General features: G+C 42.4%; 1 protein-coding gene across 4 annotated transcripts in view; it reads left to right on the plus strand.

Annotated features, from left to right (window-relative positions):
* Positions 1 to 26: 26 nt before the first annotated feature.
* The window catches only part of LOC117068653 (cytochrome c oxidase assembly protein COX15 homolog), a 64,532-nt gene continuing 50,610 nt past the window's right edge, over positions 27 to 13,948 (plus strand). For all 4 annotated transcript variants that reach the window (XM_033186129.1, XM_033186146.1, XM_033186138.1 and 1 more), the window contains exons 1-6: positions 27 to 239; positions 2,842 to 3,023; positions 4,999 to 5,121; positions 5,404 to 5,590; positions 8,708 to 8,875; positions 11,777 to 11,858. In XM_033186129.1, coding sequence (XP_033042020.1) covers positions 150 to 239; positions 2,842 to 3,023; positions 4,999 to 5,121; positions 5,404 to 5,590; positions 8,708 to 8,875; positions 11,777 to 11,858 — 832 coding nt within the window. In that variant the 5' untranslated portion in view covers positions 27 to 149. The remainder of the gene's footprint in view (positions 240 to 2,841; positions 3,024 to 4,998; positions 5,122 to 5,403; positions 5,591 to 8,707; positions 8,876 to 11,776; positions 11,859 to 13,948) is intronic.

The raw sequence follows: 13,948 nt of genomic DNA on the forward strand, positions 1-13,948 counted from the left end.
GCAACGCAGGCGCACTTCTGTTCACTCCGGTCCCCAGAGAAGGCGGGGTTCCCGCTGCCCGACCCGGAAGTGCTTCTCTTTTCCGTCGCGGAGAAAGGAGACCACAGAGCTCTGGGTTGTGGAAGCGGTGGCCGTGCACTGTCATCAGTATGCAGCGATTGCTCTTTCCGCCCTTTAGGGCCTTGAAGGGGAGGCAGTGTCTGCAGCTCCTGGCTCCTAGGGCAGCGCCTAGAGCACAGGTATCGCACTGCAGCGGACTCCGAGTCGCGTGAGCAGGGATGGAGTGAAAGGGTCGGGATAAAGATGATGGAGAGCCCCACATCACGTTTCCGGAGCTCCTTACAGTTTACTCACAACGCATTTCCTTGTGTTCAGAGCCCCTAGGTTCAGATCTGGACCATTGACCTGCTGTGTGGTATTGGCCAAGTTAATTAAACTTTCTGTTCATCAATTTCCTTATCTGTAAAATGGGGATAACAATACCTACTTTAAGGTTTGCTATGAGGATTACTTTCTTTAATATACATCAGGCCGGCCGGGCGCGGTGGCTCAAGCCTGTAATCCCAGCACTTTGGGAGGCCGAGACGGGCGGATCACGAGGTCAGGAGATCGAGACCATCCTGGCTAACATGGTGAAACCCCGTCTCTACTAAAAATACAAAAAACTAGCCGGGCGACTTGGCGGGCGCCTGTAGTCCCAGCTACTCGGGAGGCTGAGGCAGGAGAATGGCGTGAACCCAGGAGGCGGAGCTTGCAGTGAGCTGAGATCCGGCCACTGCACTCCAGCCTGGGCGGCAGAGCGAGACTCCGTCTCAAAAAAAAAAAAAAAAAAAAAAAAAAAAAAAAATATATATATATATATATATAATATATATATATATATATATATATATATATACATACATCAGGCCTTTAGCACATGGTAAAAGCCTAGTAATTTTTACCCGTATAGTTTATTTTTGCTTAAAAAGTTCCAAGTAGTCAGGTGAGGAAGTATAACTGCATTCTACAGAGAAGGAAATTGAGGCTTAAAGTTACTTTTCTAAAGGTGACTCAGTTAATCTGAAGTAGGAAACCGAGCATGGATCTTTGGACTCATAGGGGTATAGTCAGAAGAGGGCATGCATTTGCTTAACTAGTAATTATTGAGTGGTTATTATATATTAGGAACTGGAAAAAGATAAATATTATAAGACTCCTACCCTGGAGGAAGTCAGTTTATTCGTTTGTGAAATCCTTATCATGGTCTCATTATATAAAGGAACAGTGTTAGAAACAAAGGTAGCAGAAGGGAGAGAGCAAGACTGACCAGACACTGCTACCCCAAAGCTCATAGTTTAGTGGGAGATACAAACAGATGAACCTGAAGGTAGAGCGATGTGCTGCATAACAACATTTTGGTCAACAGTAGGCCACAGATACAGTCATGGTTCTGTAAGATTATAACAGAGCTGCCTTTCCAAGTGTACCTTTAAAAAAAAAATCTTTTTCTCTAAATTTCTTTTTTAGAGACAGGGTTTTACTTTGTCACCCAGGCTGGAGTGCAGTAGCATGATTATAACTCACTGCAGCCTCCAACTTGGAAATCCTGGGCTCAAGCATTCTCTTGCTTCAGTCACTTAAGTAGCTAAGACTACAAGTGTGTGACACTGTGCCTAATTTTTTAAAAAAATAGAGATGGGGGGTCTTGCTATATTGCCCAGGCTGGTCTCGAACTACTGGCCCAAGTGATCCTCTCACCTTGGCCTCCCAAAGCCATGGGATTGTAGGCATGAGCCTTTGCACCTGGCCCCTTTTAAAAATATTTTATACCATATTTTTACTGTAATTGTTCTATATTTAGATAAACAAATACCATTGTGTTACAGTATTCGGTATGTAACCTGCCATACAGATTTATAGCCTAAGAGCAATAAGTCATACCATATACCTCAGGAGTGTAGTAGGCTGTACCATCTAGATTTCTCTAAGTACTTCTCTTTTTTTTTTTTTGAGAGGTGGAGTCTCGTGTCAACGCATAGGCCGGAGTGCAGTGGTGAGACCTTGGCTCACTGCAACCTCCGCCTCCCAGGTTCAAGTGATTCTGCCATTTCAGCCTCTCAAGTAGCTGGGATTACAAGCGTACACCACCATGCCCAGCTAATTTTTGTATTTTTGGTAGAGATGGGGTTTCACCATTTTGGCCAGGCTGGTCTTAAACTCCTGACCCAAGTGATCTCCCTGCCTTGGCCTCCCAAAGTGCTGGGATTACAGGTGTGAGTCACCACACCCAGCCTTTAGATTTGTGTAAGTACATTCTATGAGGTTCACACAATGATGAAATTGCTTAAGAATGCATTTGGCAGAACATATGCCCCTGTTGTTAAGTGATGCTTGACTATACATTACAGTGTATTAAGGGCTGTCCAGTGTGCTGTGGGAGTGACCTATTGCAGACCTTGAAGAGCATGGGAACAATCCCAGAGGAGGTGACATGTAAGCAGAGATCTGCAGTAGGTATTATTAATCAGGCAAAAGGAAGTGTACAAGCCAGAAAGAAATATTTAAAGACCTAGAGGTGAAAGAAAATATTCCATATCTGTAAGTAGAGTGAAGTCTGAGGGAAGTATTCAGAGATGAGAAAATTCATGTAGTTGGGGATAGATTTGAGTGAGGCTAGATTTGAAACCAATTGGAAAACCAGCTGGAAGGTTGATGCAGTAATCCAGATAAGAGATGATGACTTACCAAGACATAGCTGTGGGGATGCTATGGTACTTCACCCTAATCAGAATGGGGTTGAGTGTGGATAGCAGCCATTCCCTGTTTATCCAGTTCTAATTTGTCTATCTTGATCTTTAGTGTGATTGCATCAGGCGCCCTTTGAGGCCAGGGCAATACAGCACCATCTCTGAAGTAGCTTTGCAATCTGGAAGGGGTACAGTGTCTCTTCCCTCAAAGGCTGCCGAGCGGGTGGTGGGCCGATGGCTCCTGGTCTGCAGTGGAACAGTGGCTGGAGCAGTTATTCTTGGTGGAGTAACTAGGTGAGTAATTTGCTCATAGTGAGTCAGGTATTTTGATCATAAGTAGAAGCACAGGTTGACTGAGGAGAAAGGAATTTTTTTTTTTTTTTTTTTTTTGAGACAGAGTCTCGCTCTGTCGGCCAGGCTGGAGTGCAGTGGTGTGATCTCGGCTGACTGCAACTTCCGCCTCCTGAGTTCAAGCGATTCTCCTGCCTCAGCCTCCCAAGTAGCTGGGACTAGGCGCATGCCACTATATCCGGCTAATTTTTTGTATTTTTAGTAGTGACAGGGTTTTACCATGTTGGCCAGGCTGATCTCGAACTCCTGACCTCAGGTGATCTGCCCACCTTCGCCTCCCAAAGTGCCAGGATTACAGGCATGAGCCACCGCCCCCAGTTGGAGAAAGAAATTTTACAGAGCATCTAGTCTAGCTCCCTTATTGTACAGATGGAGAAACCGAGGCCTTAAAGAAGGAACATGTCTGATGGCTTGCCCTGCTATAGAACATTTAAGTGTTTTATTAGTAGGAGCCTTCTATAAAGACTGGTTTATGTCTTAACTGGTACCTGTGCATTGTTTATGTATCTTTTGTCTTTCAATCAGAGTCCAAGTTTGTCTCAAAACTTTTTTTACAGTTTGTTTGAATTAAACCCAAAGAAGTTCTGTGCATCACAATTGGTTCATGTTTCTTAGGTTTATTTAAATCTTTAAAGAGACTATAGATTTAGATATTCCTCCCTTTCCCCCTCTTTTAGTTGCTGAGGAAACTCGAGTCATTTGTCCTATGGTTATGCACAGTCTAGATTTTGCTGATTGCATAACCATGTGATATTTAACATGTTCCTTTATCCCCTCTATTTCCTGTGAATGAGTAGTTGTTTGATCATTCAAATTGGGGATGAGGGAGCAAAATACTTCAGTAGGTGAATAGAACATTCATGAATATCTGGTGTGTATTATAGATGTTAACAGCCATTAATTACCATCGCCTAGATCCATTGTTTCATTAGCATAGTAAAATTGTAACATTTTATTAGCTCAACTCTAAAAGGCTCTCCCTCATCATCTATCTGGATATCCCAAGGTATAATTTGTATAGGAAAGGCAGGATAAATACTTAATTCTTCTTTCCCTTTATTTACCAATTTTCAAAATAATAAATTGGTCCCCCAAATCCTCCAAAGGCAACAAATAAAGCGTTTGGATTTTTAAGGCTTATTATGAGATCATAGGTTCAAACACACTTGATAATGTTTCAGTTCGTTGTGATGATGGTGTTAGTGATTTGCTCAGATTGTCCCATCTTTAGTCAGTAGGCATCTCCTGAAATTGGCTCTAGTGACTTTTTGGCAGGGCCCTAATTACCTTTGATAGCTTCCTTCCTTTCTAGTATGACAAGATGTTCCAAGCTCATCTTGAACATTTCTTGCCTCGGGCCGAAAATCAGCCTTTTACTTTAGGAATCCTAACTCCTTTTGGTGAAAAAGTTTCTGGTTTTAATCAAATATGTCTTCCTCAGATTCTCTTCACATTCCATGTCCCTTATTTCAAAATACCTTAAGTGTTATATAGGTTGTTATGAGCAAGTGCAACAAATTTGAATTGTATTGTTTTTAAATTCACCCAAGAATCTAAACCGGTATACATGTAACAGATCTCTTTTCCCTGGATAAGGAATGTTGGTTATGCATTTAGAATAGATTGCTTTGGCTGTAGGGGTTGGGTTTGCCTGTCAAGGAATGCTAGTGAAAGAAAGAATTGGGAAAAAAAATAAAAAAGAAAGAAAAGGATTGAGAGAATATAAGGGTAAATAAATTTGTACCTGATGGCAGCTGTTTCTGACAAAATTCTAAGCAGTAAGAGGGAAATGTCTCAAAAGAGGAAACAATTGTGTTTGCCTTTAACGAGGTTAAGTCCAGATCCACTTGTTGCTATAAACCTTTTGTGAGTAATCCAGCCTTACACATACACCCCAACATTTCTTTCCTATCCTAAGGTTGACAGAGTCTGGCCTCTCGATGGTAGATTGGCATTTAATAAAGGAGATGAAGCCACCTACAAGCCAAGAGGAATGGGAAGCAGAATTCCAAAGATACCAGCAATTTCCAGAATTTAAAATGTAAGTATGAGAGAACATTAGGTAAACATCCCAGTAGGCCCATTTGATCTTTTGCACTTAAACCCTTCAGAATGGTTAGATTATTTCATGATCTTTGGTTCAGTTATGTTTAGTCAGCTTCTCTTCTAAGCCTCCAAATCCAAAGTTATCCTGAGGTCGTTGATGAGGAAGAGAGCAGACCTACCAAGTTGCAGGACTGAGAAAAAAGTTTTTGCGTTCCATAAGAAAATAAAAATCAGAAGGATGTTTCCTCCTTCTTTTTTGACTTTCCGTTTCACTCAGCTTGAATCATGACATGACACTGACAGAATTCAAGTTCATCTGGTACATGGAGTACTCACACCGAATGTGGGGTCGCCTTGTAGGCCTTGCGTACATCCTGCCTGCTGCCTACTTTTGGAGAAAGGGCTGGCTCAGCCGTGGCATGAAAGGACGTGTTCTTGCCCTCTGTGGCCTCGTCTGCTTCCAGGTAAGATTTATTCGAGGTTGAGAAACCAAACATGCTCCCAGGAACTTCCTAATTGGCATTTTTATTTTTATTTTTTTTGCGACAGAGTCTCGCTCTGTCGCCCAGGCTGAAGTGCAGCTCTGCCTCCCGGGTTCACGCCATTCTCCTGCCTCAGCCTCCCGGTAGCTGGGACTACAGGCACCCGCCACTACACCTCGCTAATTTTTTGTGTTTTCAGTAGAGACGGGGTTTCACCATGTTAGCCAGGATGGCCTCGATTTCCTGACCTCATGATCTGCCTGCCTTGGCCTCCCAAAGTGCTGAGATTACAGGCGTGAGCCACCACGCCTGGCCCCTAGTTGGCATTATTTTTAAGGAAATAATCTGAGTCACTTTAATAGAGTAGGTAAGAGCATGCGTTTTAGTGTCACAGGCCTAGCTTCAAGCCCCAGCTCTGACACTTAGTAAGGTAAATTACCTAGCCTCTGAAAGCTATGATTTCTTTACCTGTAAATGGGGATAATAACAGTGCCACCATGTACAGTTGTGTAAATTTTTTTTTTTTTTTGAGACACAGTCTCGCTCTGTCGCCCAGGCTGGAGTGCAGTGGCCGGATCTCAGCTCACTGCAAGCTCCGCCTCCTGGGTTTACACCATTCTCCTGCCTCAGCCTCCTGAGTAGCTGGGACTACAGGCGCCCGCCACCCCACCTGGCTAGTTTTTTGTATTTTTTTTTTTTAGTAGAGACGGGGTTTCACTGTGTTAGCCAGGATGGTCTTGAACTCCTGACCTCGTGATCCGCCCATCTTGGCCTCCAAAGTGCTGGGATTACAGGCTTGAGCCACTGCACTTGGCCCAGTTGTGTAAATATTAAATGGGATAATCCATATTTAAAGTACTTAGCTTTGTGCCTGGAATCAGTAAGCACTCAGTAGTATATTTTCATGTGCTGCAAGAAGTAGTTTGTTTCCCATCATGGGTGCCTCCCTAGGTTCTTGTCTCTTCCCTTTTTCTAACTTGTCTGCTGTAAGAAAGTGGGATCCCTGTGCTAGAATGCTACAGAAGCATACAGGAAAATTCCGAAAGAGAGAACCACTTTGTGGGATGAAAGATTATAGAATACCCATGTAGCTGAGAGAGATTCAGATATAAATGGCAATTAAAATCATGTAAGTTGAGCGCCTCTTAAGGAAAGATTCCCACAATTAGCAGGTTAGTACTGCTAGGATGATGAAAAAAAAAAAAAAGTTGGGTGAAACTGAGCCAGGAATTAAGAGAGAAGACACATAGGAGTATTTGGGTCAAGGTATAGAGATCCTAAAGGAGATTATCAGAGCATCAAAGAAACATCATCAAAATTTAATCAGGAGGAAGCTAATTGGTTAATTTAACTCAGAAATGGTAAGAAAGTGAGCCAATTAGAAGGGATTAAGGCCGGGTGCAGTGGCTTACATCTGTAATCCCAACATTTTGGGAAGCTGAGATGGCTAGATCACTTGAGGTCAGGAGTTCCAGACCAGCCTGGTCAACATATTGAAACCCTGTCTCTACCTAAAATACCAAAATTAGCTGGGCATGTTGGTGTGGGCCTGTAGTCCCAGCTACTTGGGAGGCTGAGGCAGGAGAATTGCTTGAACATGGGAGGCGGAGGTTGCACCACTGCACTCCAGCCTGGGCAACAGAGCAAGACTCTGTCTCAAAAAAAAAAGGGGGGGGGATTAAGGAGGGAGATGAGAGAGAAGAAATAGAGGCAGCAGAAACAGGTAATCGTTAAATGTTAATCAAAGTCTAATAGTAACAAGAGAAAGGCAGGTAGAACAAAATGAAAGTTAACATTTTAGAATTACAAAAACAAGCCAACACTGAAAACGGACTATTTGGGAGGCAGAAATTGAAGATGTCAGATGAGGTATGGGAGAAGAAAGTGGGCTAGTGAATCACACTGTGTATGTCTTCATCTTTCAATGTCTCATGCAGATGAAATCAAGGTAATTAGAATATCCAGGGTAATCTTGAAAGGGGAGAGAAATGCCCAAAAAGATTTCCAGAAGAGTATATATTTAGAAGTGGCAGAATCCACCTCTTTGACCTGATTCTACTGAGCTGGGCAAGTGGGGGTGAAAGGGCTGTCGTATCTCATATGATTGGAACTGACAGTTGTTTGGTTAATTGAAAAAGCCAGTTAAAGCAGAGAATCATAGAATATGATACATACCATAAACTTTTAAACTTAAATCTGTACGTTCATTACCAGCGTTTAAAAAATCAAGGCCTTTTCTTTGACTATGCGTCCCCAGATTGGCTTTCAACTGCAGGTTTCTTATATCCCCATAAACTGTGCTTTTGCTTAAAGAGGAGTGGGAACTTAGATATTTGCAAAGCAATCTGCATGCAAAACCTTATTGATTTTTATGATTTTCCCCTGAAACTTTTATAATTGTCTTATTCCAACCTAACTTGATAGTAGATGTTTTTAAGCATTTACCTTAAAGTTTCTCCAGAACATTCAATCTAGTTTTATGAGATATATCCATGGACTTTTTTTTTTTCTTAAAGCTTATCAGCTATTGTTAGTGTTAGTGTATTTATGCATGGCCCAAGACAATTCTTTTTCCAGTGTGGCCCAGGGAAGCCAAAAGATTGGACACTTCAGATCTAAATAGTAGTTAAGTATTAATGGTGATATGTGAAGAATTGTGGGTAAGTCATGAATCCTGGGACACTGCCTATTGGGGAGGGTATGGAAAGAGGAGGGGTGGGTTAGAGAGTACTCCTGATAGCTCACTTCTTCCGTAAAGTTGAACAGATTAGATTAGGCCGGGCGTGGTGGCTCACGCCTGTGAGCGTGGCGGATCACGAGGTCAAGAGATCGACACCATCTGGCCAACATGGTGAAACCCCATCTCTACTAAAAATACAAAAATTAGCTGGGCGTGGTGACAGGCACCTGTAATCCCAGCTACTCAGGAGGCTGAGGCAGGAGAATCCCTTGAACCCGGGAGGCGGAGGTTGCAGTGAGCCGAGATCACACCACTGCACTCCAGCCTGGTGACAGAGCGAGACTCTGTCTCAAAAAAAAAAAAAAGTTGAACAGATCATTTAACCTTGTTTTGTTTGCTCCATCTCTTGGGGGTTCTAGGGTCTCTTGGGATGGTATATGGTGAAAAGCGGACTAGAAGAAAAATCAGACTCCCATGACATCCCTCGGGTCAGTCAGTACCGCCTCGCTGCCCACCTGGGATCAGCCCTGGTTCTTTATTGTGCCAGCTTATGGACCTCGCTCTCACTGCTGCTCCCTCCGCACAAGGTAAGAGTTGTGTGCAAATATGTCTTCAAGACCCTGCTTTCAATTCTTTTGGATATATATCTAGAAGTAGAATTGCTGGATCATATAGGAGCTGAATATTTTGTCAACATTTTCTATTGGGAAAGGTGAAACCAATTGAAAAATAGATTGGGAGGGAGTACCAACAACAAGAAATATCCCAGTCACTTTACGTCTGACTCCCACAGGGGATGGTGGATGGCAAAGTGAGGAAGATCAGAACAGAGGTGTTTCTGAACTTCTGGTGTGGACAAGAGCCATGTTGTATTGTTTGTTAAATGGGGACCTGCCAGTTAAGTCTAATAATATAGTAAACCTTAGTGATTTTGTCTGAAGTATTTTTCTGTCTGCTGATTAAAGGAAAATACTAGCTTTTCATTTCATGCTTTGATTTCAAAGCAAAGTATGACATATTTTTGAGACCTTCATTAATAATAGAGGTCTCAAGACACCACACCCTTATAGGACATTTTTTTTCCCTAGAATTTTTTTTTAAATGAGTCTTGGCCAGGGGCAGTGGCTCCCGCCTGTAATCGCAGCACTTTGGGAGGCAGAAGCAGGCATATCACCTGAGGTCAGGAGTTCGAGACTAGCCTGACCAACATGGAGAAACCCATCTCTACTAAAAATACAAAATTAGCCAGGTGTGGTGGCGCATGCCTGTAATTCCAGCTACTTGAGAGGCTGAGGTAGGAGAATTGCTTGAATCCGGAAGATAGAGGTTGCAGTGAGCCAAGATGGCACCATTGCACTCCAGCCTGGGCAGCAAGAGCGAAACTCCATCTCAAAAAAAAAAAAAAAAGAGTCTTATATTAGGTATTGAAATCATGGGTTGACCTGAGTAAGCTGTTCCTGGAGAAAAGTTTGAGATGACAGCAGGACTCTTGAGTTGAATCATCCGTTAGGTACTTGGAGCCAGTAGCTAGATTCCGGTAAGGACTGGACATGTTGTCTTGGCAGTCATTCCCACAGAGAAGCCAAATTGGGTTGAAATATTGATATAGTAGACAACCACTGAGTAATTCCACATCTGAAAAATAAGGAATTATTTGAAAGTCTCCTGACTTTCAAAGCCAAACTTCTTTTTTTTATTTGTTTCTTTCTTTCTTTATTTGAGATGGAGTCTTGCTGTGTTGCCCAGGCTGGAGTACAGTGGTGTGACCTCAGCTCCTGCAACCTCCACCTCCCGGGTTCAAGCAATTCTCCTGCCTCAGCCTCCTGAGTAACTGGGACTACAGGTGCACACCACCATGCCTGGCTAATTTTTTTGTATTTTTAGTAGAGACGGGGTTTTGCCATGTTGACTGGGCTGCTCTTGAACTCCTGACCTCAGGTGATCCACCCGCCTTAGCTCCCCAAAGTGCTAGCATTACAGGTGTGAGCCACCGTGCCCGTCAAAGCCAAACTTCTAAAATGAATTCATTTTAATTCAAACTTCTAAAATGAATTCATTTTAATGGATTCATTTTGCCTGCATCTATAGCTGTTGCTTCCTGACAATCTATTCCTTCTTTTCAATCCCTGTAATTATCTTCCTCACCCAACCCAATACATACACACTCTCACATTTACCCACACTTACACATAAACCCACACACTCTTGCTGCTGAAATTGTACTCTTAAAGATTACTGATGACTTTATCAATTAATTGTTTTTCTGTTTGTTTAGATTCACCTAATTACAAAAAGGATTTGAGATGCTAGCCAATGAGCCATATAGTGCTATGCTGTCCAACACAGTAGCTACTAACTACATATGGCTATTTAAATTTTAATTAATTAAGGCTGGGCACGGTGGCTCACGCCTGTAATCCCAGCACTTTGGGAGGCTGAGATGGGTGGATCATTTGAGGTCAGGAGTTCGAGACCAGCCTGGCCAACATGGTGAAACCCCGTCTCTACTAAAAGTTAAAAAATTAGCTAGGCAACAGTGGCACGTGCCTGTAATCCGAGTTACTTGGGAGGCTGAGGCAGGCGAATCACTTGAGCCTGGGAGGTGGAAGTTGCAGTGAGCCAAGATTGCACCACTGCACTCCAGTCTGAGTGACAAAGTGAGAAAAAAAAATTTTTAATTAAATAAAATTAACTTTATTTACATAAGCTTTTTGTTTACTTAAACTTTATATTTAAATAAAATTAATTTTTAATTTAATTTTCAGTCATACTAGCCATGTTTCAAGCTCTTCTTAGGTAGATGATAGAACTTTTCCATCATCACAGAAAGTTCTATTGGACAGTGTTGATAATATGTTAGTATGATACCTCTTTTCATATAGTAGAGTGTAAGCCATTTGAGGGTAGCATTCTGACGTAACTTCTTTGTATCTTTATAGTAACCCGTTTATAAAGTTCTTATATTTGATGATTCACTGATTAGTATTAGAAGTTGGTGGTAATAAGAATAAAAACATTTTATCAAAAACACTAAATGCAGGAATCTCTAAGCATTTTATGCAATTCTGATTCTGACTATATTTGCTAAGCACTAATATCACACACATGAAAATCCAGTCCTGATCTTAAGCTACATCCTTTCAACCATGATGAAGCATTGCTTCCTGAATAATGTAAATCATTCAGTTTTTGAACAGATACGTAACGAGTACCTATGTGCCAATCACTAGACTAAGATTGCTGTAGTAACAAAGATGGCAGTTCCTGCCTTCACAGAACTTGTGGGGTAGAAGGGAAAACAGATGGTAATGTGTAATTATAATAAAATACAGTGCATGTTGAAACAGAATATCTGCCAGGAGTACTTAACTTAGTCTAGGGGTCAGAGAAGATCTGATCTTGTCACTTGGGTTTGGCCTTGGAGATCTTTGCTGCCTCTCATTGTTCCTGAAACACAGTTTAACTGAATGATGTTTTTTCTTGTTTAGTTGCCTGAAACCCGTCCACTCCTACAGTTGAGACGATTTGCTCATGGAACAGCAGGTCTGGTGTTCCTTACGGCTCTCTCAGGTAGGACTCTGCTCATCAAAGATGACCTGTTTGCATCGCGCTCTTAAGCTGGGACCTCTTGCCTAATGCTTTGCCTCATCCTCCTGCATCTTTATATTTCCTTTTCACATCTGTTTCTCTCATTCCCACTATCTTCACCCTCTGTTTCCTGTTCTTTTCTCTCTTCCAAAAATTCTACTTTACTGTCAATTGAACAAAAATATTGAACATCTACCTAGATCCAGATGGCTTAGGTTCAAATCCTGGCTTCACTACCTGTGAACTATATGACCTTTGCAAGCTCTGTAACCTCTCTGGGCCTTAGAGACCTTATGTGTAAAATGGAGATTATGACAACAGTATGACTGCTAAATGTGAAATGTGTAGAATAGTTGTTAGCATGTAGCAAAGGCTACATAAGTGTTAGCTGTTACTATTATATAAACATTATTGTTATCATCACATTACATCAAGATGGGTCAGACAAAAGGCTTGCCCTCAGAGATGGTTGCAGGTGGAGAGTTCATTGGCACAGAGAGACCAACACAGGATTTTTTTCATTGTTTTTTTTGAGACCGAGTCTCACTCTGTTGCTCAGGTTGGAGTGCAGTGGCGTGATCTCAGCTCACTGCAACCTCTGCCTCCCGAGTCCAAGCAATTCTCGTGCTTCAGCCTCCCGAGTAGCTGGGATTACAGGTGCACGACACCACGCACAGCTAATTTTTATACTTTCAGTAGAGAGGGGATTTCACCATGTTGACCAGGCTGGCCTCCAACTTCTGACCTCAGATAATCCACCCGCCTTAGTCTCCCAAAGTCCCGGGATTACAAGTGTGAGCTACCACGCCTGGCCTTTTTCGTTCTTTAAACCACACTTCCACCTCTGCTACTCTCATTTGAGAACTGCACTATCCAGTAGAGGAGTCCTCATGTGGATATTGAAACTTAAATTAATTAAGGTTAAATAAAATTTAAAATGTAGTTCTTCAGTCACACTAGCAATATTTCAGATGCTCCACAGGCATATGTGGCTAGGGGCTAGTATATTGGATGGCACAAATGTAGAATACTTCCACTCTCACAGAAAGTTCTATTGACAGCACTGCTCTGGAATAAAAATATACTGATTCAAACCAATGAGCCACTCAACACTTTTATTTTTGGCAAAGAGCATGAATTTTTACTTCATAAGGGACGTTTTACAAAAATATGGAGTGGGTTGAGCATGGTAGCTCACACCTGTAATTCCAGCACTTTGGGATGCCGAGGCAGGTGGATTGCTTGAGTCGGGGAGTTCAAGACCAGCCTGGGGAACATGGTAAAACCTCATCTCTACAAAAAATACAAAAATTAGCCGTGTGTGGTGTTGTGTGCCTGTAGTCTCAGCTACTCAGGGGGCTGAAGCGGGAGGATTGCTTGAGCCCAGGAGGTCGAGGCTGCAGTGAGCCGAGATTGCACTGCTACACTGCAGCCTGGGTGACAGAGCAAGACCTTGACTCTAAAAAAGAAAGAAAGGCCGGGCGCAGTGGCTCATGCCTATAATCCCAGCACTTTGGGAGGCCGAGGCAGCCGGATCACCTGAGGTTGGGAGCTCGAGACCAGCCTGGTCAACGTGGTGAAACCTTGTCTCTACCAAAGGGCGGGCACCTATAGTCCCAGCTACTCAGGAGGCTGAGGCAGGAGAATCGCATGAACCCTGGTGGCAGAGGTTGCAGTGAGCCGAGATCGTGCCACTGCACTCCAGCCTGGGGGACAGAGCCAGACTCCGTCTCAAAAAAAAAAAAAAGAAAGAAAGAGAAAAGGCAGTGTGACCCAAACATTTCTGGATTTTCTTTGATAATAAATAATAGATCAGACATCCATTAATTCATGAATACCCTCTTTATTTGTTTATCTAGGATTTAGTTTATAAGTTTTGGGATTTTTCTCACTTTCATGTTCAGTCAACAAACATTTATTGAGCATTTGGGGAAGACAGATAATGCACAATAGAAACATAATGTGTTAGATGATATTTAGTGCCGTGAAGAAAAATAAATTAGGGTCAGGAGACAGAAAGTGCGCTAGGGGAGTACCATTTTATATAGGATCATCAAGCGAAATCTCTTTGG

This window comes from Trachypithecus francoisi, unplaced genomic scaffold, assembly GCF_009764315.1.
Source record: "Trachypithecus francoisi isolate TF-2019V2 unplaced genomic scaffold, Tfra_2.0 Contig01579, whole genome shotgun sequence".
Lineage (NCBI taxonomy): Eukaryota > Metazoa > Chordata > Mammalia > Primates > Cercopithecidae > Trachypithecus > Trachypithecus francoisi.